Source organism: Amblyomma maculatum, chromosome 4 (assembly GCF_055883805.1).
Source record: "Amblyomma maculatum isolate TAMU_Amacu chromosome 4, ASM5588380v1, whole genome shotgun sequence".
NCBI classification, from domain to species: domain Eukaryota; kingdom Metazoa; phylum Arthropoda; class Arachnida; order Ixodida; family Ixodidae; genus Amblyomma; species Amblyomma maculatum.
In genome coordinates, this window is record NC_139347.1 from 55,109,328 (window position 1) to 55,135,719 (window position 26,392).

At 43.7% G+C, this 26,392-nt stretch overlaps 1 protein-coding gene across 2 annotated transcripts in view; it reads right to left on the reverse strand.

The window, feature by feature from the left end:
• Window positions 1–2,519: 2,519 nt before the first annotated feature.
• Window positions 2,520–26,392, reverse strand: part of LOC146191078 (WD repeat-containing protein 48) — a 43,895-nt gene continuing 20,022 nt past the window's right edge. The window contains exons 9-20 of one of the 2 annotated variants that reach the window (XM_084601548.1): window positions 25,393–25,458; window positions 23,100–23,187; window positions 22,382–22,479; window positions 21,112–21,219; window positions 17,228–17,324; window positions 16,918–16,989; window positions 16,585–16,665; window positions 16,052–16,142; window positions 14,637–14,751; window positions 13,039–13,115; window positions 12,112–12,316; window positions 2,520–7,822 (exon numbers count right to left, since the gene is read on the reverse strand). In XM_084601548.1, the coding sequence (XP_084457674.1) occupies window positions 7,730–7,822; window positions 12,112–12,316; window positions 13,039–13,115; window positions 14,637–14,751; window positions 16,052–16,142; window positions 16,585–16,665; window positions 16,918–16,989; window positions 17,228–17,324; window positions 21,112–21,219; window positions 22,382–22,479; window positions 23,100–23,187; window positions 25,393–25,458 (1,191 nt within the window). In that variant the 3' untranslated portion in view covers window positions 2,520–7,729. The remainder of the gene's footprint in view (window positions 7,823–12,111; window positions 12,317–13,038; window positions 13,116–14,636; window positions 14,752–16,051; window positions 16,143–16,584; window positions 16,666–16,917; window positions 16,990–17,227; window positions 17,325–21,111; window positions 21,220–22,381; window positions 22,480–23,099; window positions 23,188–25,392; window positions 25,459–26,392) is intronic. The other variant, XM_084601549.1, reaches the window with a different exon arrangement.

A 26,392-nucleotide genomic window follows, 5' to 3' on the forward strand; every position in this document is an offset into this window, starting at 1 on the left:
GCCTATGTTTAAAAAATATGTCCGGCTTCCTTAATTGAAACACCTGGTATACATGGTCACGTCTAGCATGCTGACATCTTTATGGGCACCGCTGAAGATAAACTTCAGATAATGGCAACAAATTTTGTCGCCCATTCAATTGGCTAAATTTATGCGGTTTAACGTTCGAAAACGACTCGGGCTACGAGATATGCCGTATTGGAGGGCTCCAGAAGTTTCAACCACCTGGGGTTCTTTAATGGCCAACATCGCACAGCCCACGGGCGCCTTGCTGTTCACCTCCATCGAAAAGCAGCTGCCGAGGCCGGGATTCTTTTATTTGGACTTCAGTAATGGATACCCTTTAAGACAAACTTGACGGGGCGGGAAAATATATTTCTCTCATGGCCAAGCAACAGAGATAATAGGGCTATTTTTTTAAACCTACACCAGCTACACTAGTGTAGAAAAAAAGAGATTCGCTACACTAGTGTAGGTGGTGTAGGTTAAAAAAATGGCCCTAATGTCACAAACTCGCACCGTAGCGTCCCGTTTGAGGTGACAAGTATGTGTGCAAGTGTACACCGTAAAAGGATGAGTCGATGAAACGAAAAAAAAAAAATGTTTTTATTCAGAAGCGAAGAACACAGCTGCTGTTCAGTTACGACACACAACACCGTCGTAAGCATGGACAGCACACACTTCTCGCCTTAGTTTCGAGCCCGTTTGACTAGTAGTAACACGAAGTAATAAAGCTGTGACCGAAACCTCGACGCGACTCCGCGGTTACGCGCGCGCAACTCGGCGCACCGCTGTTAAACACTCGTTCGACAGCTGTACTGCGCGACACATGGTCGCCGCCCCCCTTTGGCACGCATACCCTCGCAAACGTGCTGCGCAACAGCCCTTCGGTGAGTAATCATGTTCGCCGCCCTTCGCGCTTGCAGCGAGCTTCGTTCACAACTGACGTAGCTCCACATCATCAGCGGTACATCGGCAAGACTGCGTCTACTGGACGGTAAAGAACATCGATCATGCTGAGAGGAAACAGTAGAAGCAGCAGCAACTCCTTGCCAGTTCAAAATAAAATATGCATATACGCTAATGTGCCAGCTCAGACTCGACTCTTCTTTTTCAACCACTCTTCGTCTTGGATGCTGGCGCCAAGTTTTTCTACCTGGCATTCACAGAATCGGTACCATTTCGGTACAGGGTACTGAAAACAGCTCGGGTTTGGTTCGGGCCTGATAGCAGTGCGCGTAGCTGACATCTCAGGATGCTTCGGAGCCAATCGAGTGAATCGCGCTTCCCTTACGCGACACCTCGGGACCTATTGGTGCGCGGACAGTACTCGCGTCTCGAGGCTCCTCCACGTCCGTGAGACAAGCCTGGCCAGTCCAAAGCAATATCCATAAAGCCAGCATCGAAGACAAAAGAGAACTTAATTAATGCCATCCATGTGGGACTTACAAGACATATGCACTAATTGTTCCCCTGGAAGGTTTGATGCTCTCAGCAGTGCCCTCTGAAAGTGCTCAATATTGGCCTTTTGTTAACAACATAAATTCATCATTAGCCAGGCAAAACTGCCACCAAATCACAACCAAACTTGCGCACTAAGAGCCTTTTACTTGACTCCGGTCACTGCAGTGCAAAAATCGTTTCTTAAATATTTTGGATAAATTGAGCACCAAAAGAATAATGTGCTACTGACACTATACTGTCGAGTCATGTGACAACATATCTTTCTCAGCATGGAAATCTTTTCACATGTATGCTGCTAGTGCCAGGGTCTTGCTCAACTTGAGGCATGTATATGTAAATGCAGAAAAAAAAGCACCGCAGGGTATCTAATGATGAAAGATGTAATGCAAAATTACTGAGAAGAAAAGAGAGCACTCTTATGAGGGACCATCAATGTCTCAAAATTACAAACAGCTGGATTACTGTCAGACACAACCAATTTTGTTCACGATGAGAACACAGCTTAAACTGAAACATGATGTACCGGGACAATGCCTGTAAATTTCAAGGCCTATCACTGATGAACCAACTGAAGGCTCGCAATGAAAAATCAACACGTTACCACACCCACACCTAAGCAGGCACATGAAACAAGGTTTAAGATAATGAGAATTCATTTTACATGAAGCTAAAGCAGTAATAGGGTGACAGCCTAGCGCATGGAGGAGTGGTATGACCGTATTACAGAAACATTACTCGAATCTGTCCACCATGTAATCTTGTTAATGTTACATGTGCTCACATAACGTTCAAGGCATTTCTTTTTGATGTGCATTGTTCATCTTTTGCTATTTCGCACCCACACGTCTGCTAGCTGGCTGGCAATTCCTGTTACCCAAGGTGTTACTGCTGCTATATTTAGCGACACTGCGCACAATGTTAATCATCTTGACAACAGTCAACATCTTTCAGCTTTGTACTACTGAGAATGCAGAGCTACACACACATGTAGGACAACACTCCACTGGTGCAGCACATGAGTCAATCGCTAAATGCATAATTAACACACTAACTGAAAAATACTGAGTACCATAGCTGTTGATCACCCTGCACATGAACAAAGCTGTGGCAAACTTAAACTTAGACAGTGGTTAGGGAGCTCCAAAGGTGAATGTGAAAGATGGGTTACATTACCAGAAGCAAAGATTTTACTTTTGTTTAGCAAAAAAAGAAAAGGCTGGAAACAAAACCAAAAATGTATGCATGTGTCCAATTGCGTTAACAAACTGCTGTGGCAAAACGATCAATGGTACAGAAAAAAAAAAGTACCGCAGGATTCAACTTGTGTACACACGCAGAAGTCAGATGTTCGCTGCAGTGATAGCTTTCAAATAATAATCAACTGAGCACACTGTAGAAACTTAGAAAGCACTGCCACATCAAGACGCCGTTTACAACAACAGTGACTTACACAGATAGCTTCATCAGCTGCGTGACAAGCTCGCTTTTTACAGCCAGACAGAAAAACAAACACGCAAGTTGCGTGCCATCAACACGTAAGCGCATGGGTCTTCACATGCTTGCAATGCATGTTTACTGGTGTGCACATGAATGCCAATTGAATGTCTACATGAAGTTCAAGTGAAGTCCAAATTAATTAAGTCCACGTGAGAAGGTCTCGAATGTCTTCATGCAACCCCTACTTCTTCCGAAATTCTTCCTGCTGTTTACAACCTTTTTTGTCACAGCACCAGCAAGTAGCTTTTTTGAGCCGCTTGTAAATATCGCCAGGGTACAGCAATTTGGAGGGACACATTTGCAACTTCAGGACTGCTGATACGAATTAAGAAAAATGTGCCTGATGCATGTGTGAGACGCTTACATCTCATGTGCACTCAATGACTGCAACAATTACTTTTTTTCTAGAGTCCCATGCTGTACCCAGCAATTGAACTACCTCTACTGTTGCCTCCATCAGTATTTCCAAGGTGATGACATTAAAGGCCTGATTCAAACAGGCAACAAGAAACAAAATTTGTTTAATTTAGATGCACAAAGCCAAATCTCAGCTGAATGCAATGGAGAAAACATGAGGTGTCAGCAGCATGCCTTCTTTTTTCAGGCAACACGTCTCTTCAATGGTCAAAGATTATTGAGTGGTCGAGTGGTCTTCAAGATGCTAAATTTTTGAGTACTACATCATCATGTTTATCATATGACTTTTTTTACAATGAAGCACAAATAGCCCATTGCCTGCCTTGATACTTTAGCATAAAATGTTAGAAGAGAGCAAGCTCATGTTGGCTAGCAGCCATGAATGACAGCAAGCTGCTAACAGCACGGCCAGCAAAGCTCTTTTGCAGAGGTGTGCAAATAGCAAAATTTTGAATAGAATGCAAATACAATAATAAAAAAATTGCTTGTGAATCGGTTCAAATAATTTTGAGCATTTCATAAAAATTGTGAATATCAGTGCAGCTAGCTTAAAGCCAGTCATGTTCACAACCAGTCATTGACTACATAGTAGAACAATCCAATGACATGCTGCACGGCGCTGAAATTAGTTTTCTGATCCACTAGCGTGCAGTGACCACACCGCCGTGGCTCTCGATGGCAGCGAGTTTTATGAAAAAAAAAAAAAAAAAAAGTAAGTTAACTCAAGTTACAAGTGCAAGGTATTGTCATTTTGAAATCTAATGCTGTTTTGCTGTGAATTGAGACCAACACAAATATTAGTCATTTCTGAATGTTTAGAAGGTTTCCATGGTGAGAATGCAATGTGAACTGAATACTGAATCTCATTCGCAAACTATTCGAAGTTTATAATATTTGCACACCTCTACACTTTCCAGACGCTCAGCAGCCAACATTTGCGCGCACACAACCCATGACACTTGGGATATTCAGCAAAGCCTCTTAGCTGGACTGAACAAAGAACAATTCATAGTCAGAGCTACCAGGCTGGTCAGAGAGCTAAAGTGGTGCATTGGAGGGCAAAAGAAACAAAATTACATGGCAACGACCCAGTTTTTTAGGTTGCTGCTTATGTCTGTGCACTCTTTGGCCACTGCGCTAGTGCACAACTATTTTCTGAAATGCAGAGGCGACAACCAGACCAGGTTTTTCTTTGCTTTGAAGTGCACAGCTTGCTTATAGGCCCCGTGACCTTCGCACATCTGTTAAAACTGCAACATTCTCACACAGCGAAGCAAACAACAAGCACAAACTTGATGTGAATGCAACCTTAGAGACTAATAACAGAGAAATTACCTATTAACGATCATCCAAGCACAACCAAAGGAATAAAAAAACAGGGCTTCTAAGAAAAATTCGACCTGGTCAGGGGTCCCTGCCATATGACTTCGCTTGGGCCAATGTTAACGAGTAATTACTCCCTTGTTACAAATCTAGTTCGCCTTGCGGGATACCTCTAAAATATTGGGCCAGCCTCAGATACTAAGAAGAAAACTCGAGACCGCTTTTGTGAACCCACTCACATGAGAGTCCACACCAGACAACATGCAACCAACGTACACATGCCTTTCCTCAGCAGTCATAAGGAAACTGAAATGCACGAATGCACAGTACACACAGACACCCAGAAAAATTTTTAAACATAAAATTAGAAAAAAAGAAAAAGCCAAATTTCTTGGTTGTTACTGTCCAATGTGTAATGAGTACACTCCGCAAAGGCACAATGAAACTGAAAGGTACGAATGCACAGCACACACAGACACCCACAGAAATTTTGAAACATAAAATTGCAAAAGAGCTAAACTTCTTGCTTGTTACTGCACACCACTCTGCAACAGGTAAAATGCACTCTTTCATACAATTCACCTTTCCAGCAATTTTGATGTTATGAAAATTTTTGTCGGCATCCGTACACTCCAGGATGATAAATAAGAGGATGCCATCATTAACGAATCTCTCAATAGCACAGCAACGCAGTTACAAAATACTAACAGACAAACCTTTAATGCTGATTGCATCATGTTTTTGCTTGTCTCCAGTCAGCTATTCAAATTTTGTCTGAACATCCAGTAGCAAGATCTAAACGATGATTGCTCACACCATCACGACGAGATAAAAGAAAAAGCTATGGCACATCACCCCAGTCTCTGCCTTCACTGAAGCACATGAACAATGAGAGCTATTATATATGGGGTTCCATGCCCTATGTGTAACTTACGTTGCCTACAAAATCATAGCTGACTTGAGAAACTCTGCCTGCCTTCACATAAGTCCATCTATCATGTTCCGTATGACATAAGGAACGATTCTAGGATAAAAAAAACAATGCAGGCATTCAGTCAAGCTCCTTGTGAAAACTAAAGCTCTGCAAAGAGATCCCTGTTTTTAACGCACTGCTCTCCGGGAAAGCAGAAGGCTGCAAGCAAGCACACATGCTGTGTGATGTTTTTGCTTGAACAGCCAGTATTTTGGAGTATGTTATTTTTACCTGCAGGGCAGTTCCCTGCCCTGGCACCCATTTCAAGCAGCTTTGTTCACTCTGGGCGTTGCGAATGATGATGCATAAACACGCCAGACTAGGCAGATAGGCAAAAGCGCACTAACCACACAAGTTAACAAACTGCGCTCTGTTCAGTCCACCTGCCTAAACTACCCCTTCTGTCATCCTCGCCTAATGCCTTCAAGTAACAATGCTAATATCATTACTTGCCCATTACACCGGCACCCCCGAGTAACTTGCAGGAAGAGCTGAACCACCTTTCTTCTCTCCTTAGATGAGTAAGCAAAGTCACCTGCTCTGTTGCATGGTGCCACTTGACATCGCCCTGGTCCAACCAAGGGCCCCTGTACATTGCACAATTACAGCACTGCCACTCTTCAACACCTCCAGAACAACAACTTGCTGGCAGTCTCATCTATTTGCAAGTTGTCCAAGCATGGATTAACTGGCCCACGAGCGTAGCACTCATTTCCAGAGTAGACGTTGGGGAGTAGTACCTCTGTTGCTCTCGACAAAGTTGCCATCGACGTCATACGATATACCAACACCAAAGCGGCATTTGCCAGCTTCTGAAGCTTCCTCCTTTTAGCACAAGCCTTCTTCCTCTTTTTAGTGCAAGCACTGTTGCCATTCACTGAGGGAAAAAAACAATATGAGGCTGCTGCCAATTGTATTCTCAATAATCAAGAAAGCAGTTTTAAAAATTTACACAATGCCATGTATCTCTACCACCGAGTTAAAACAAAGCACTTTAGAAGCGCTACTATTTTGATGCCCAAGCTAATAACAGAGCCAGGATATTATCTTACTGTAACTTATGCAGCTGAAAAATGATTTGGTAGTAAAGGCATCTAGCAGGATCGATGGAAACCTGATTGGTTACCATGCAAACCTGCACAAACAGAACAGCCTCTTATGCTTCCGCTAATGACAAGGGCAAGTGAAGAGAAGGTAAAATGACGAACATCTCGTTTGCAGCTCAGCCAGAATTAAAAACAAATGGCAGTTTTATGACTTGCCGCACAAACTGCGCGAGAAAAATGAAAATAGAATGAAATCAAATTTGGCGCAGCCAATACAAGGCATTAACAAACATTTGTTTAATGAATGAAGTTAATGGTTTGTGCTCACTGGAGCATTAACAAGGCTTCAATGGACGAAACCACAGTTCTGTCAGCCTGTCCAGCGACTTGCGGTATTCTTTTTTCCTTGGGAGACAAAAAGCCAGCTTTTATGCCTTAAGTGCACAGAACTAGCCCAGTGTCTGCAAGCATAACAGGGGACATCAGTGCAAAACATTAATGACTTTGTGTAAATTCTCCCTTAATGGCAAAGATGAAAAAAAAAAAAAAAAAAGAAATGTGAAATTTACTTCTTATGCTATGTTGCCACTTTTCGACTGCTCACACGAGGCGCTTGCACTTGACAAAGAGGCTCATCACTCCACTCCCTCAACGTGGCACCAAGCCGCAATGTCCACAGGCACACTTGGGATGTTTTAAGGTGACAAGGAGGGCGCGAAAGAAAACAGCGTCACTGCTCTGCGGGGAGTCGCAGCCTCGAGTGAGTACGCTAGCACAAGGCGACAAAGAAGGTGTGACATCAAAAATGTGATGGGGTGATAAAAGTGTGCCTGAGGAACAGAGACGACCTCGTAACATGTGTGGGGTCACATGCAGAAGAGTGGGGAGGGATGGGAATGGCTACTGGGCCCCTATGGTCAAAGTGGAGCGCCGGCTATCACAGAAACATGGTGCCGACGGCACGGTGGCAGCTCTTGCGAAGGAGGAGGCTCCAGGCCAGCGGCCGGTGTCACTTAATTGGCCGGTAGTGGAGCACGAGGTCTGCGCCACTCTTCCACACGAAGTGGCGCACCGTTCGTAGGTCCATGCTTGGTTCCAGAACCTGCGAAGCCCACTGCACCTGTGACCAACTCTGTTCAAGCACCAATTACTGTCCATCAAAGTGGACCAGATGAGCCCCATGGCTTGAGGCAATTGCTTAATTTGGGTCTCCCATGATTTGCTTGTCTTCCATCCCTTTATTGACCCGGAGATTTTCTGCAGTTGTCAGAGCAATATTTATAACAAACAGAATACTAGTGCACTAAACTTTGTTTCTGCCGATAAACTAGAGAACAATATCTCATAAACAGTAAAGATGTTTTGGTCCATTTTTTTACTGCTTTGGTTCTAACTGCTGCAATGGATGAGCCCAACATGTCTGGCCGTACAGACTGGGACAATTTATATTTCACTCTTTTCCTTGTCTTACCAAAGCTACCTCGTGGTGGTCAATTATAACTTTTTTTTCCAGGGCCCCCTTTAGCAAATGTTGTGGTGATCAAAACAGCATGGAAAAAATTCTAGGGGGCACTTTGGATCCCTAAACTGCGATGAGGCAAAAGCCTCTATCCCGCAGTGGCCCGAAGCCCTTCACTACGGTACCTCTTTTTCTCTGTTTTCACTCCCACCTTTGTGATGACGCAATAGCGTAAGGTACCAGCCAACATATAAAGCCCCGCTTTAACCGAGCCATATGAACGTGCCTGCGTGGCCAAGAGGCTCCCATATGAAAGGAGAGGCCTGAGTTGGCAGCTCCTGCCAAACGTAATGTCAGGAAGCCTTACATCCAGTTAGTGCTCGGCCATGCCAGCTGCCTGTTATCGCCTCCCACGTAACGAAAGCGTTATGGATGAACGGACACAATCCACGAGCACTAGCCAAAACTAAGGTGCATGAATATCATGAATATGACTTGGTAAAGAAGTACACAAGGCCGCTCACCTAAATGGGTGCCAAGAAACTACAGCCGCGGTACATCTGATAAAGAAACGAAAGCTTCTCGAAGACACCGTTTAATACATTTAATATAACTTGTACTGCCCAGCACATCAAACCAAGAAAATGCAATCAAGCTGTTTGACAGCAGGCAGTACAAAGCTTCATAATTGTTTCCGTACATCAGTGAGTCAGCAATGTGGCCTTTCAATCACACAAACATGACCTAATGGAACCCTAAATTTGAGATATTATTGTAAAATCTCTCACTTTGACCAATTATGCAGACTGCCACACTCTCATCCTTACAGTACTTAAGGACTTCCTGCACATGACCCATAGGACACAAAAATGACAAGACTTTGAGCTACACGTGGTCAAGCCTATGTGTATCTGTATACCGCAGGGCTAACTGACATGTAAAGCACTAATTATGACACTTAGTGGGGTGTAAGCATGGGGTAGTTGGTAAACAATTTTCAACACAAAGTGAGCAGAATAACATATATGGGAGAAGGTGACAGACAAGGGCTGCTTTCAACTACTAATGTTTATTCAAGAGATTTTCTTGAAATATATAAACGTCTAAAGAGGAAAAGAAAAAGCCCAAAAGGAGTTGTGATCGCAAAGTCACAGGTGCTTGTGACTTGAAGGGCAGTGGCCACCGTGCTCCCGATTTTGAGACAGCTGTGGTTATTGATAGCCACTCTAAGCAGGTAACGTGAAAAGTAGAGAGCTAGGCGCTGTACCGTCTTTGCCAAAAGTAACCAGGCTGCGTGTTACGCTTCGAAGTCATCCATTTAGTCCACTGCTCGTTTAACTGAAGCCCTCCTAACGCCATCTATCCCCAGTGCATCCTTACCACATTTCAGGAGTCATTTTCTTTACACACAGCCAGGGACTGCAGCAACCATACCTCACGCACCACACTGCTGATAGATCATTACAAATTCAATTGCCTTGAAGGTTATCTCTAACTGCTACTGCCGTATGTCATGCCTACTCCTTAATAAATTCCCTATAACAGTGCCTTTAGTAAATTATTAAATAAAAAATAAATTTTAAAAATGCAAACACAAGTCTCAATAGTAGCACATCGAGGCATGTTTTAGGAGCTATATATACTAAGCCTTAATTATTTCAAATTTGGTACATGCTAAATCTCAGGTAATTCAGAGAATTTCTGCGGCCCCATAATTACATAAATTTGACCAAATAATTCACAGTGGCAGCCTGCACCAACTCTGTCATCGTAAAAAGCAGCATCTGATACAGACCCGCATATATAATAAAGGTGTAATTTTAGGATTGCGAACACGGGAAAAAAAGTTTTCACTCATGTATAATGTGAGCGAAGAAAGATCAGTAGAAGTATTTATTTGCATTACATTTCGTGGTTGCTCCATGAGGGATATGCGCACCATGCTTTTGCTTCCAACACCACCCTGCGTGAGGCGTTGAGACTACCGCAACAGTCAACCTACTCCGCCGCTAGATGACGCCTCATCTCGGTGGAAGCCTAAATTTGCAGTTTTGGTTTCATTATTATTCAGCGCTATTAAGCGCTGAATAATAACGAAACCAAAACTGCAAATTTAGGCTGAAATTTGTTCGGATCTGCATGCAGTATGAGGCGGAGACCTGACATGACATAATCGAGAAAAAATCTTGTATTTTATGCGGGTTTTTAGGTAATTAAAAGATTTGGGATGCTGTGCAGAATGCCCGACCCCAGTTTTGACGAAAACCAATGAAGTAACAGCTCATCGCAGCTGCAAAGTGCCGTTGAAAGGCAATACAGATGGTTGATACGCCGTAACATCTCCATTCCAGAACTTGCAAAAAAAAAACGAAAAAAAAAAAACAAACAGTGTGGCACGTCTTCCAGACTGCTAAAGCGTACGCCTGTAGACAAGACCTGCTTCACTCTAGTGGAGCCGTGGGACCCCAAATTTCAAAGTAATGTTCCATTAGTGCTTTCAAGGCATGGCAAGACTGAAGGCAGTGTTGTGTGTAATCATCGCTCCTCTCCGGCCCGGTCATGGCCAAGGCAGAACACAGCAGAGGCACTGGCATCGAAACACCTCCCATGCATAGCAGCAGCAGTCCATGTACCATGACACAAGTTACACAACCACTCTTGCTCTGTGGCCAGCCTTTTTTTGCAGTTTTCTTTTTTAATAGAGTGCCGCGGCTAGAGGTTTAGGTTAAAGGTATCTTGAGTAATTGAAGCACTGTTGCGTAAAGTGGAGACCTTTTCCCAGAAAAGTGAACATACGAAATTTGGCCGACCTAAATGAGGAGTGGAAAGTAGCTTTGAATGAGCAGTGGGATAGAATGTGTCCCGTGATGATGCCCATCCCCAGCACGAAGCATGGGGCTCCACGCATCAAAAAAAGAGGTCATGTGAAAATTAGCTAAGCCTTACAAGTGCATGCTATTTGCCTGGCTCGTCCACACTGGCAGTCGCTCTCGCAGATGAGTGATAGATAGCACAAGAACAACTTCCGATAATATAAACTGAGAAATGTGCTGTAGAAATCGCGCAGCCATGCAGACCTGTGCTCAAGCAGTTAGGGCCATATTTGAGTGTGGAAGGCGGGATTTTTCTTGCAATAAATTCATTTTTGCTTGGGCTTGATCTTTTGCAGTTTCTTAAGTTAAAGTTAAGTGAGGTGAATGAAGCCATGATGCTGAAGCACCTCCACCAAAAGAGTGGGAGTGCGCCACCATGCAAGGCACCTCTGTATCTTTTTGACGTCTGACATGGAAGGAATTTAAAACAAACCCGGTGAAAAAAATTGCTTAGGTTCTGCCAAAGATCTACCCTGTAAAGTGTTCCCACTGTCCTGTTTTCCCACAGCTAAAGTGTCCCCCTGACCACTCCACGACAGCAAGACAGACTCTGCGCTATAGGCGTTTACTGCTCTTCACTCCACAGTTGTAGAGTGAGGGCGCCGGCTCCCCTCTGACAGCAAACATGCTTCCCAAACGTGGCTGTCGCCACGGTGTTCCCTCACCCCCTGTCGTTACTTCTCAAGGTGGCCAGTTCCTGGAATTTCTTCTTTGAACCAGGCCGCTAGTGTTGACCCCAGGTCATTCCCGTAACACTCCGGTAAGGCAGCAGAGTAGCGTGCGGGATTCTTTATTAGCTCACGCTGAATGATGCACTAAGCCATTAGGCTTTTAACTCGAAAACTCGGTAAATTTGATCATCTTTTGCAATCCTAACAACTTAGAATTAAAGATGTATAACTGCATATGTCACTCTGCTTCATCGGCTTTTGCTGGCATCAAACCAAACAGAAGGTTCCCTTCAGAACCAAAGCATTCAAGTGGTGATTATGTCGCTGTCAGGGACCTTCGGCAAGTGTTACTATTCCAGCATTGCAGTGCCAAGTGAAAACCACCCACCTGGTCTTGGCAAAGTAGTTCGACTTTCTCCTCGGCAATGGAGGATCGTTCATCTTCTGCGTTGGCTCCCGGGCAGTTGCTGTCGCCGTTTCTGTCCTGTGTCTGCGAGCTTGTGTCCGACCCTGCTCCTCCTCCCATAATCTTCTCATACACGTGTTCAATCACTTTGCGTACCTGTAGCATGTCACTTGCAGACAGGCGGTCCCTGCGTGGCACGGAACGGGTGCAATTCTAGTTACATATCTCTGCTTTCCTCTCATTTCCCCATTACCAACAACAGCAGAAAAAATAAAGGAATCTATCCTGCTCAGCAAGCATGAGCAAGCATCTTTTGCAATCAGGTATCCTAGCACTATCTGACCCCAGGTAGAGAGAGTGTACAGCAGAAAACTTTGTGCTGCGTGCCATTACAAAGAACTTAGCTGTGTTGCATCTGTGATCATTGTTAACCTCTAGCAAGGGATAACTTAACTGCCCTGATTTTGCAAAGGTCCCCAGTTTCAGCATCGAAGGTCATCAGGCTGATGCTACTACTTGCAATGTTTTTAGCATTACATTGGCAGCATCCATGAATAAAGAAATTAAGGTTTGCCTCTTTTCCTTGAAACTGTTTTCCATAACCAGCAAACTGCTGCAAGTTTGTCTCGCCCGAAAAAAACAAGGTTCCTAAACAGCTGCACCGCATTCTTGTTTTATGACCTGTTATTTGTAGGAGTGGCCACAGCCGTAGCACATGCCGCAGGCTCGAACAAAGCTCGAATAAGTGGCTCCATCAGTGAGCCCTGCCAACCAACAACAGTGTAGCCTGTGCTCTAGAGTCTACCGGACAAGTCTGGGTGCACTACCTTCTATACTTTCTTTGCAGAACTGCAAAAACATATCACAAGGTGGACACAAGCAGTAGCAAAAGACAAACGTGGCACGCACCTCCGAAGTGGTTTCACACCTGAAGAAGAGTGTGGGAGCAGGTAGAAAGGGATCTTGCTGAGCCGGGGCACATTTCTCTGGAAGCAGCCAATATGCTCCAATGAAGACCCAACTCCTTAGACTTGATTCAACGTGAGGTATTTTGCATTCCTCCCACACAGCACCGCCTCCTTTTCTTTAAATGCACGTCACATGCTTGCACAGCAGAAAACAGCAGAAGAAACTTGCATTCTATGAGGAAGGAAACTCCACTAACAAACAGTCGCCTACCAATTTTTGGGCCTATGATACTATCCTTAGGGATGAGCACTTGCATTTTCCCTTCCTTTATTGCCAAGAGACTATGGTCTTGACAACCAAGGAATTCATACTTGAGCAGAATAAGTGTACTCAGCCGTTACTACCCAACCATACTGGATCCTGTTTTGCTTATTTTAAAATTGAGAAGCTATGGTGAAGAGGGACTTTCTATATAAGGTTAACCCTCTGAATGTCGAATATTCTTGAAACAATTTATCCAAAGTGTCAAATTTTTTTAGTGTTGATTTTAAACAAAGAAGATAGTGAAAGTCCGGATAAATAGGCAAAAAATATATAGGGAGAGTATTATAGTCACAGCATCAATGAAACTAAACGGGACAGCAATAACAACTCGGTGAGTGTCAATAAGATGAGAGAGCATCAACAAAGATAAAAATCAGCCTTCAAGAGCCTCCGCTAACGTCCCAACAAAGACAGAGATCAACTTTCGCATTTCTAATGCGATTGCGCGAAGGAAACGAAACCATGTGGCCGAGTTGCCGCAAACCACGCGTAGCACCAAAGGTCACAACCAGTTTTGTTTTTATTTCAATTTTTTTTCTGCAAAATGGTAGCGTAAACAATTTTTCAACACTTCTTGGCAGTCCTAGAAGGTCTTCACAGGCCTCCGCTATCGTCCCAACAAAGATAGGGATCACATTTTGCACATCTGTTGAGACTGTACAGAGGAATTGAAACAGCGAGGGTGCGCCACTGCAAAAAGTGGTCAACACAACAGTTACGCTCAGTTTTCTTTTCCTCCTAGACATGGCAGAATAGACACTTTTTAATACTTCTTGTATGTTTAGAAGATGGCAGCACCTCCCAGAAAGCGCATCTCTTCAGAAAGCAGCGAAATTTCAAACGCACGCTCAGCGTAGTATGCGCACAGCAAAAACCCTGCGGGACAAAATTCAGCCACAGTACCCATATGGCAAAAACATTCAAATAGTTAAATGCACGTCACAAGCTTACACAGCAGAAAACAATAAAAGAACCTTCATTTTATGAGGAAGGAGACTCCACAAACAAGCAGTTGTCTACCAATTTTCTTACCCATGGTCCTTATCGATGAGCACTTGTACTTTCCCTTCCTGTATGCCAAGAGACTGTAGTCTTGACAACCAAGGAATTCACACATGAGCAGAACAACTGTACTCGGCCATTACTACCCTACTACACTGGATTCCTGCCTTGCTTGCTTAAGACTGAGAAGATATGAAGAAGAGGAACTTTCTATAAGCTTAATCCAATACTTCTCATGGCAAACACCAAAGTAGGCACTGTGGGGGACTCACAGACACCACAACATCAAGCACCCACGAAGGCATGGTCTCGTGAAGCAGCATCTCCTCTGTTTCTCGGCCAGCATCCCCAACTAGGAACCTCAGCAGTGTTCGACCTCCGACTTCGCTGCAACATAAAAAGCGGTTATGCAACGATAAATATCTTTCTCGCAATTAAAATTTGGAAATTTCTGCTAAGCAAGCACAGTGTTTCGTTAAAAGCACATGTTCACGATCATCCTGGCTAAATGCCATTGTTATTCTAAACTTGACCAGTGGCCCACAAATTCAAATAAAAGGGAGCGCAAAATAAAAGTTTGCAAATATTTTTTGCATCATTTTAAAGACTGTGCAACAATAATCTTTCAGAGTTACATAATACTCTCAACATTCTTATTCAGTGCCTTCTGAGGCAAAAAGCCTGTGATGCTTGCTGTAAAGTACTTCGTGGGCCAAGCTAGAAATTTCTCATAAAACAAAATTTTCACAAGTGGCAAAAATGATTTTATATCAATCTTGGCTATTCTGAACCACATGCACAAGATATGCTTGACCACTTCTTTCTTCTTTAGAATCTGCGTCCAATTATCAAATGCTGGTGAGAGCTTCTTTAAAGTGAAAATGTGTTTCCTGTTCCTTTACCAATCAAATGAAATCCACAGAGACAGCTAATGCTTACTCTGCAAGGACACTCGTTATAAATTTCCTGTAGCACATGTATTGCCCGCAAACTTGGTCAAATAAAAAAGCCATTGATTTTTACTGAAAAGTATTTTTAAATCTGCATCATCTAAAATTTCACATCAAAACTAGCAAAACTTGTATGCAAAGAAGCCCAGAAAATACATTCAGGCAGTTTTCAACCGATGGCATTTATTTATGCTTGCACAGTCACAGTTTCCTCTTTGCGTTGAGTACACCATGACTAATGGTCAAGACACTGGTGATGTGCTGGACACGTGCTGCCACAAACTGCTCTCTGTATGCGCAGTACGTCTAGCGGTTGTGGCGCCAACGATGGTGGGCCATGCGCTGCCACAATCGTGTACACAATGACTAGCCATAATGAAGTCAATGATGTTCAGGAAGCGCACTGACCATCTGAAATTTTGCACACTCTACACAATACATTTTGTTTGGGGAATCTTACGAATTTGCAACCTCCTGAAGTTTGCATCGACTGAGTTCGCATCACCAATATTTTACTGTATCCGCAGGCTTACTGTGGTATTTGCACCTGAATAAAAATGTTCAAAACGTGCTATTTTTGTGATTTCCTTGCAACATTGTAGTTCAAGTTCAAGTTTATTCCTTTCTTCCAAAGGAGGAGTCAGAACTAAAAAGCTGATGAAACTTATTTACCAGCTGCGGACATTGAAAACCTTTGAAACCGCCAACATCAACTTCCACTAGTGAAAGGCACTAACCCAAAGGTGACTGGAGTGTGGTCTGGAATACTGAAGTACATGTTGCCAGGTTTCTGCCTGTCCCCGCCATTCATCGTGGGCGCAACAGGACCTGCATGATAGAAGCAGCGCACTCATTAGGTAATGATCACATTATACTTGAAAGTCATTAACTATCAGGATGGTGGGAGCTCCATCAGGAAGGTGGGAGTTCGTCATTTTGTTATACAAGAAAAATAACTCTTCTTATACCGACAGTAAATGACGCCAGAAGCAGCAAGTTATGCAGGACATGAAACGTGCACTGTCTGTTACTATTTTCTGAGCATATAACCGAATTTTACGAAAAAAAAGCAACTTCAATATGAAAAGACGCTTGAGTTGATGCCTGCTAGACAGAAAGCCAGGCAAGAGAGAGAAGTGATACTACCGCAGCTTTGCTGAAAAAGATTTCACGCAATCAGAGTGTATAGCCCAGTATGTCCCTTCTTGTAGCTAGCCGTAATAAGTCAGCACCAACCCAAAATGCAGAAGCCCGCTGAAATGAAGCATACCATTTTCAGGTTCTTCCTCGGTTGTGTAAGTCGGAGGCCAGTTCTCAAGTAAAGCCTGAAGCACCAGGGCTCCGAGGTTGACTGGGGAGGGGAACATAAAAAAAAAATAGAGAGAGAGAAAGAAGGAAAAGCAACAGGAGTGCAAACTTCAGATGCACACACACATCAGCATCAAATACATCATCGCAACGAAATGCGTTACTGTCACCTGACCAACTACATCCACAGCAGGACAAAGGCCTCTTCCACTAACCTTCAATTGATTACACTCTGTCCCGCACCGCCAGCCGAAGGCAGCTTACTCCTGCAGAATTCCTTATCACAACCGCCTACCTGACTTTCCGCTGCCCACTGCTACCTTTGGCTTCTCTTGCAGCAAGCCTTCTCTTGAAGCACATGTGAGCACTAAAGTTCCCAGTTTTCATGGGCAGGCAAGAGAGCAGAACAGAGAAAGACAAATGACAATAAGATCAATGTGTGGACTTAAAAGACAAAGCCAACAATACTGAGTGGCTAATAATAAATAGCAGCGGTGCTGACTGTTGTCTTAGCGTGAAATTCAGCACTGGCCATAACGGCAGCATAAAGAAAAAAGGAAAGATCTTGCTACAAGGGCGATGCATGCGCATGAATGGGCACTCACCCTTAGGATCAGGACCATCAGTAGGGCCCAAGCCGGCCTCTTTGATAGAAACCCAAGCTGCAAAGCAGTCTGGGTCATCCAGGTGAATGCACAACATCTGGCAGAAGAAAAAGAAGAAGCGTGCACTGTTATTTGCAAGGCAAATTCTGAAACGTAAAAAATGGACTACATGCAAATTTACTCTATTGGTCCATTAACAATTTACACTGGGCAGGATGTAGACAGCAGTGCACACACCTAATGCATGCAGGTGCATGTTTTAATGTGAAAGCATTTCTTGTCTCGTAAGCGGTGTGAACAGGAATTGTGGACAGAGCGCATCGGCAGAGCATGTCTGCACAAACTGTCAATAGATTAAAAAAGAAAAAACCATTGTCGTGACTGGGATTCAAATCTGTATCAGAACAAACAGATCAGCTTCCTTGGCCCAGGCACGTGAGCGCTATACTATTGCCATAGCATTTACACACAAATTCATGAATGTTCATCCAAACAGTTTCCTAGTCAGCATACAATGATAACTTGCAAATTGTACTAATCCCTTATTGCTTTGTCATTTCCATTCTGTGTCCATTCATATACCTTTTTCTTTGTTTTCATGTATCAATAGTTCACTGTACTTTTTATTGTACACTGATCATTGTCTTGCTTTCTTTATTTCTGACCGCAATCTTCCTTTCATTTTAAATGATTGTCCTTGCCTTTGAACATGTTCCAAATATTGTCTGACTTTTTGTCTGCGTTTTGTGCCCTGCCTGTAACAATCCCGCCCGGGATTGACAGTATTCCGAAATAAATAAATAAATAAATCAAGCCTTGTGCAAAAACTGCAACACAGTCCCACATTGTGCAGCTAACACGGTCATCTTCATGCAGTTCAAAATGCAACGCACTCTTGTGCTGTACAGCGAACATCATCAACTTCATTAAGTTTCATTTGTGCTATTCTTTCTTTTAATCCAGGTAAATATGTCACACACACATATCAACTGGATGAGTGCAAGTGAGGTCTACGAGTGTAGTGTCGGGTGAATACACCAAGCGGCGTGATTAAACTTGCAATGCTCTCACATTTACGCACGTAAGACAAACCATGCAAGAAATCAAATGTGCTATTTTTTGCAGCAGCACGCTTCACTGTGACCACTGCAAGCACAGGGCCCAACACAATGACATGTAGGTGCCTCAACGCAGTTGACAATCACGTGACCACGACTAAGTATTGGTGATAAAGTGGCATTTCGACATAGTAAAGTCAACACTCAACGTGCACTAATGCGGAGACAAAGTTTCATGTCCGCCATGTTGAGGCCTAGCAGAAGAGTAGACTATGTAGAACAAAGGAACATCAAATCAAAAGTAGGGTGCCAATAAGCATCCCAAGTCTGAGCATGACTGAGCACATTGAGTCTGAACACAGCTTTTTCATCCATACAAAGTGCAGTTAAAAATTTTCTGCGTATGCTGAAGCTCTGATTTGGATGACAACCATGGCAGTAGAAGACGGTGGCTTCTTCTTTAACTCCAATGCTAGTTAGCACTAACGGCGTAGACAGCAGTAGCGCAAAGTTGGAACATTCGCATTGTGTGCAAGAAGATCGTGGTTCGAATACCAGTGCCATGCAATTCTCTGCAGGATAAAAAAGAAGAAAAAAATCACAGATTGAAGAAACTGCATAACTTCGTTAGGCTGTGGCCCGATACTGATGACCACGGCCGGATGTGCACTCCTCCACCAGAACAGGATTTTGCACCCTGGTGTAGTAATTGGCATATTGGCTGTAATTGGCTGTTTTTTGCTTAATTATGTAACAACTAGCTCAACTTGCCGTTTTACTGTAGTAATTGGCCACCACCTCCTACATGAATAAACCAATTAACCCCTGGCCCTCAATACTCAGCAGTTGTGCAGCAACTGACCATGGTGTTAATTCAGACCTGTAATACAGTGGAGGGAGTCAAAAATCTCTGCCTCCAGATTTTTGGGGAACTAGCGTGCATTAAATGGGTTGTCATAGGACTTAGTAAGGTCAGGAGGGCAAATGAAGCATATACTGTACTAATGAGCAGCCACACACTACACTGTTATGGGTTAGCCAAGGAACGGGAACTAGGTGTGGGATTCCAAGTCAATAAGCGTATAGCAGGTAACACAGAGGAGTTTTATTACACTTACGAGAGGGTAGCAGGCATTGTAATTAAGCTTATTAGGAGGTATAAATTAAAGGCAGTAGAGGCCTAAGCACCTACACCAAGTCATGATGGGGCAGTCAAAGGCTTATTTAGAGTTGGCAAAGGCTAAAGTAGAAACACAATACACTGTAGGGTGTACCAATATAGTCAAAGCAGTTGAGAAGTTTTGTAAGGATTTTGGCAGTCATGCAGGCATTGCGGAACCGGGGTGCAGATGAGCCATACGTCAAACTGCAGGAAGATATTTATAGTGGCTGAACGGCAACCACAATCCTCCATAAAGAAAGTATTAATATAATACTAAGCTGGGGTGCTAGGCAAAGAAACATGATCCCTTCAGTGATATTCATTGCTTGCTCAGAGAAAGTATTCAGAGACCTGAATTGGGAGCAGTTAGGATCAAGAGTAATTAACCTGTGATAAGCTGATGACATCGCCTTGCTAAGTAACTCATGGAAGGGGATGAGCCATAAAAGAAGGTTAGTGACCTAGACCGGCTAAGCAGAATGGTAGGCCTAAAAATTGACATGGAGAAAATTAAAATTTTCTTCAGCAGCCTTGGAAAGGAACCGCAGTTTACAATAGGCAGTGAGGCACTGGAAGCAGTAAGAGAATATGTCTCCGTGAAAGGGAAATAACTAGAAGAATAAAACTGGGATGGAGCTCATTTGGAAAGTACTCTCAGATAATGAATGGCAGTTTACCAGTATCCCTCAAGAGGATACTGCTGCATCTTAGCCTATTCACCTATGGGGCAGAAATGTGGAGGTTAAAGAAACATATTCAATTTATATAGAGGGCAATACAGAGGACGATGGAACGGATAATGATAGATGCAATGTTAAGAGACAAGAGGCATGCAGAGTGGGTCAGGGAACAAAGGCAACTTACTGACTTTCTAGTCAAAATCAAAAGGAACAAACGGGCATGGGCAGGGCATGTAATGCGAAGGCAAGGTAACCCATCGATGGTCCCTAAGGGTAACTGACTGGATTCCAAGGGAAGGCAAGCATAGCAGGGCAGCAGATGGTTAGGTATGCTTTTGAGATAAGGAAGTTTGGGGGATTATATAGATGCAGCTAGCACAGGATCGGGCTAATTGGAGGGATGTGGGAGAGGTCTTTGCCCTGTAGTGGGTAATAGTCAGGCTACACCGACTGGTGCAGGGGTGTTATATTGGTTGGCTTGGTTTGTGGGGTTTAACGTCCCAAAACGACTCAGGCTATGAGAGACGCCATAGTAGAGGACTACAGAAATTTCGACCATCTGGGGTTCTTTAACGTGCACTGACATCGCACAGCACACGGGCGCCTTGCTTTTCGCCTTCATCGAAAAGCGGCCGCCGAGGCCGGGATTCGATCCCGCGTCCTTGGGAACAGTAGTCGAGCGCCGTAACCACTGTGCCACCCCGGCGGGGCGGTGTTATATTGGTGGTGATCATGATGATAGTACTCATGTCAGAGTAAGAACCAAAAACAAGTGGCGAATTGGCACTTTTGCCAAATTTCAGGCAAAACTGCTCACCCAAGAGGCCCTCAGGAAACACAAGACTCAGTTTTAGTGCCTTAAATTCCTCTGGACTAATCATTTACTTCTACTTCTGGTTTCCTATGTCATGAAATAAAGGAAAAAAAAAAATTCATGCAGGCACTTTCCAGACAAAAATGCTGCCCATGCAGCCAAGCACTTACGCCTGTTTTGAGGTCTACAGAAAACCAGTTGGGAATGTAGACCATCTTGAAGCGCTTTTTGACTTCAGCCTCAAAGTCAACCACGCCAACATCTTCTACTTTACAGGCCTGATAAAGGAAGCAAGAATGCGCAGAATAAAAACCAGGAAGAGGTCACTCGCTAGTTAATTAAGTATGTTCGCAATGAAACACCGCTACAAGCACACAAGAACACAGCAGAAACAGGACAACAAGCAATAACTCCTGTGTTTGTTACGCTACTGTCTTTCATGGCACATAGGCAAGTATCATGCGCTAAATGCAAGGCCTGATATGTCTGCTTGGTGGAGGAAGCTTAAGTTTTGTTTTAAAATACTACAGCTGATGTTTCTGACATGCATTTTTGTGCCTGCTCTTGTCTTTCTGGAGTGAAAAAAAAAAAAAAGGGTACATTTGCTTATTCAGCATAAGAAAAATATAAACTTCTTATTTTTTGAATATCAAAAATGGGCCTCCCAAGAGCCAGAAATCAAACACACAATTATCTAATTTAATATTGTTTGTGATTAAGAGATTTATTTTTTTCTTTTTCCAATAGGGGAAAATAGGGAAATAGAGAAAAAAAGAGGGAAATAACGAAAAGGAAAAATGAAAATTCCGGGAGGAATACGGGGCATTCTAAAAGAAAAATGTGGACGAGGAGATATTTTTACAATCTGCCATGTCCTGGTTTGGCTTTGAAGGTTCATAACCAGGCTGCCTGTATAGCCAGAAATGCAAAGCTAACTTCACCACATTTTCATTCGATTTTCAGGGAAACTGCTCGATGTCATTTAATCTGCTGCCTTCTTAAGCCGCTAGACTGACAACTACGGAAGCAGGGCCACATGACAACCTGTCACGAATGATGACCTGGTCCCTGGAAGGCATGCCAAAATGAACTGCTGGAGGGCTATATATTAATTTAGATAATCTAGCGTGGATATCGCTTTCAGAGTGTAAAAAAACATGTCTTTTTCATGTTTTTTCAGCAATTTCTTGCCTGAACGGTAATTTTCAGATCAAGAGAACTGAATCAGCACCTGCGCTCCTGGTTTAAAAGAAAATTGGTATAAAGGGCCCCATAGTACAAACTGGAGATCAACGGGTTAGGAGCTCCTGTGCTATGCATTTTTATTCCATAATCTTATCACAGTGATGCTAATTAACATTTTAACACCAGGGGAGCACAAGAACATTCATTTCCAAATACCGCCACATCCCATCCTTTGGAAGGCTCTTTGAAACTCACGCTGAGCACATCCCACACGGCCACGTTGTTGGAAGTATCCTTTGTGAGAACATGGCGCTTGTCGTTGAGGACCGCATAGTGCCTGATACTGGGGTTGCCTGTACAAGGAAAGAGCACCCACTCACACTCGCATCAAAACTTGTTTTCCTTAGACTGTGCTTAAGCCCAGCTGACTGGGCCTGTGGCTCAAGTGGTAAACGAGAAATAGTCTGCGGCTAACACTACAAGATGTGCATAACTCGAACATTTAGCATGCATTGACTGTCTCCAAAGTTAGGACAAGTGCATATTATAGCAAATTACTACAATAAATCTTGATTGCCCCCATGTTGAGATGCTATGTTGCTTTATTAATTCATGAGATATATACAGCTGCTGTATATTCTGAGCCGGCCCAACACGCCTTTCCTCTTCTAGTGCCATCAGAATTGATTACCGGCTCAAAAGTCGGTTCTGACTGCAACTTCTGACTGCAACAAAACATATGCAAGCGAAATGGATGAATTAATGGTTTACGGGGTTTAATGTTCCAAAATGACTCAGGCTATGAGAGAAGCTGTAGTGGGGGGCTCTGGAAATTTCGGCCACCTGTGGTTCTTTAACGTGCTCCGACATCGCACAGCACACAGGCACCTTGCTTTTTGCATCAGGGCTGCTTTTTGATGGAGTTGGATGGTCCTTGTGTTGTGAAAAGATGCCAGCAACACAATGCACTCACCTTTTATGACTGCCTGTGGCTTCTGGCTGAGTGGGACCAGTATGTCCACATCATAGTCTTCGAGCTGGGAACATCGGTTGTTCACAGGCTACAAAAATGCAAAAACATTGTTCCAGTGTGTGTCAAAAATATGTACCAAATGATATAAAACGGCCTACCATGCATAAAAAAATTATGGGGGACACTTAAGCTCCGCTTTTAAGGATATGATGCAGTAGTGTAGAATGCCACTCAACATATAAAGCCTCGCTTTAATCAACCTGTATGAACGTGCCTGCGTCGCCCAAGGGCAACGTGAATTTAAAGTCCAGGCAGGCTGATTCCTATACTACCCTCAAATATGAAAGGAGATGCCTGAGTTGGCAGTTCCTGCCAAAATGTAACATGAGGCAACCCGACATCCAGTCAGTGTGTGGCCATGCTAGCTGTCAGCAACCACCTGCTAATGCCATGCTGTGATTTTTCGCTTATCAAAATGCTGATGCTGTCAATGTGCATTTTCTGGTGAACGGAGCCTTTAACTCTGTCACATCATAAAGTGCACAGTAACTACACAACTGGTGTTAAGCACAATGAGAGCTAGTTGGTACGTGATAATAATTATGCACAGAAAGATGCAGCCATTGCAGAGTCCCTTGGAGGAAACCTAATTAGTGACTACAATTACTAGTGACAACGTGATAGCATAGGAACCTCATTGTAAGGTGCCATGCCCAACCACAGATACCGTACATACCATGTTATTACTACACATGCAGTGCACGACTGAAGATGCAATGCACTACCACAGGCATATCATATAAATTGATTAGAATCTTTCATCCTCCTGTGGTCGCCACTTTTTTGTTTGAACCTTTCTTCTAGAAGAGGAGAGGTGAATTTCTCTCTCACAATTATGAGATGTCAACCATGGCAGGTTGAAGCTGCTTCTTCCGTTTACCAACCCTGACCAGTGACCAGCGGCCTTAGCAACTTGCGAGATGGCACGTGGTAAGTGATGTGACAAGTGCGTGACACTGCTGCCCACTTTCCATCCCAATAGGGTTCTTCTGCTCACAAAAATATTTGGGGGAGACTTAAGCTCCACCTTTACAGAGCTTAAGTGTCCTAAGCTCCGTAAGTAAGGGAGCTTAAGCCCCGCCTTTATGGAGCATTAATGGCTCCCACCTGTGGCTCCCCTACTAGAACCTCATTTGGGGACATGGGCTCATTAGAATCCAACTGTAAGCTACCACATTACTGCAAGGCCACCCGAGGTGAATATAAAACTGTGTTTTAGCTACACTGTATGGATGTGCCTGCCTAGGAGTAAGAAGCCTTACTTGGGACTCAAAGGTATCGGGTTCAATTCCCAGGCAGCTCTTGCCATGTCACCTGCCAACTACACCTGTCAGAGCCATGCTCGTGATTTTGAAGCGTGCAGCTGCATCTCTTACAATCTAAAGGGGCCTCTCCTGGGAGAAACCGAGAGGCTGAAGCCCTTGCAGAGCCAGAGTGGTGGTGTGTCACCCCTCAAGGCCCATGTACACATACATCTTTTCAACGTCTGGCTTGAAAGAAGTTAAAAACAAACCATGCCACCCTGCAGGCCAAATTTATTGCTTCTGTTCAAAAACGATCCATTTATGCTATTCCCCCCCCCCCCCCCCCCCCTTTTGCATCACATGATGACAGCACGACCATGTGCGAAAGGCTGCTCTACGGTTGTTTACTACCTTTCCCTCCACAGCCAGAAAGTGAGCACGTCAGTTCCCTTTCAAAAGCCAACATACTTCCCAAACACAGCTGTAACTACATTTCCCCTCACTACCACTGTCACTCCTCAAAGCAATGGGTTCCTAGAGTCTCCATTTGAATGGGGCCACCAACGTTGACTGCAAGTAGCTCCCATAACACTGCCTGGCAAGAGCGCAGGGCTCTCTATCAGCTCACACTGAATGATGTGCTAAGCCACTGAACTTAGCTCTACTAATCTTTTCGCTCACAGCCCCAACACATAATTTCCAGCAAACAAGAGCCATTAATGCTATCGCGTCATATTCTCAAAAGAAGAACTTGTGCCCCAACCTCCAATTTTGATTCTTAGTTTAATGAAATTTACCCAATAATGCACTTCAAACTAACTAGGTCCCGCTGGTTCCAATTGGAATCACATATAAATATGGATAAGAAAATGGCTGAGCTCCTCATTAATAATTTTCTTCTTCCTAATCACATTGTGTAAACTTCTTTATTCTAAAAAACTTTAATTTGGGCCTGAAAAGGTCAAGTCCAAGTATAAAACTGCACTCACCCAATTCTTGATTGAAGAGTCTGTAGTGGCAACCCACAAAGATGATGTGTCATTGCAGAGGACCATCTGTAAAATGAAGCAGCAGACAACGGCATCCAACAAGACGTAAGGACAATTTTTAAATAGAAAATTTACCTCTGTGTATATAAAAGCTAAGGGCATTAGCTTTAAAGCATTTGTGGAATATTTATAAAGGTTCTGTTAAGCCTTCCAAGGTTCCCTAGGTCCTAGCAACGGCTTGCTTGATAGAGACGCACCTATATAAGGTTATTACACCTGCGGTCATGGAGTCAAAATAGGCCTCAAGATAAGTGCATTTAATGCTGCTGTGGGTAGGTGTAGATAGCCAATTCTTTGATCACACAGAAGGTGGAAAGACTAAAAGTTTTACTTTCAGTTTCCTGACCAGATATGACTTGGCGCAGTTAGAGTGGCTAGAAGGGGAAGTGTGAAAACAAGCCAGTGGATGATGGCCCCTGTAGGCTTCGGTGCCATGCGGTGGAGCTGCTGTCAGGGGCCGCGTCACCCTGTCGCGTGGCATCTGTTTGCCAGGACAGTGGGTAAGTTTGCATAGTGCTTGAAAAGCACTCTTCCTTGAAGCATTAAATTTTTTAAAACTTAGCCGAAAGGTCTCGCTGCAAGATTTTCATGTTGTGCAGAACCACCACTTAATTTAGCATGTGCAAACTAAGCCAGCAAAGCAAGACATGCCTGATCATACTCAGCTTTCACTCTTCACTCATTGTCACCCTGAAGCCACAATGAATGCGATATATATCCCTAACTCAACAGGCGCAGTTAAATCCTTTATTGTGTGAATAGGGCGCATTCACAAAGCATAGCCTCCTCTATTCACAGAGACTTTCTTAAAGCTCGCTCTTTTTCTCTGACTCGTGCTCTTCTCTACAGTCATTTACCATGGAAACTGAATATTATTGCTTCGCTGCACGCACATTTTTTTGCGGCATGAGCCTGACCTGCTGCTGTATCATGGTGGCAT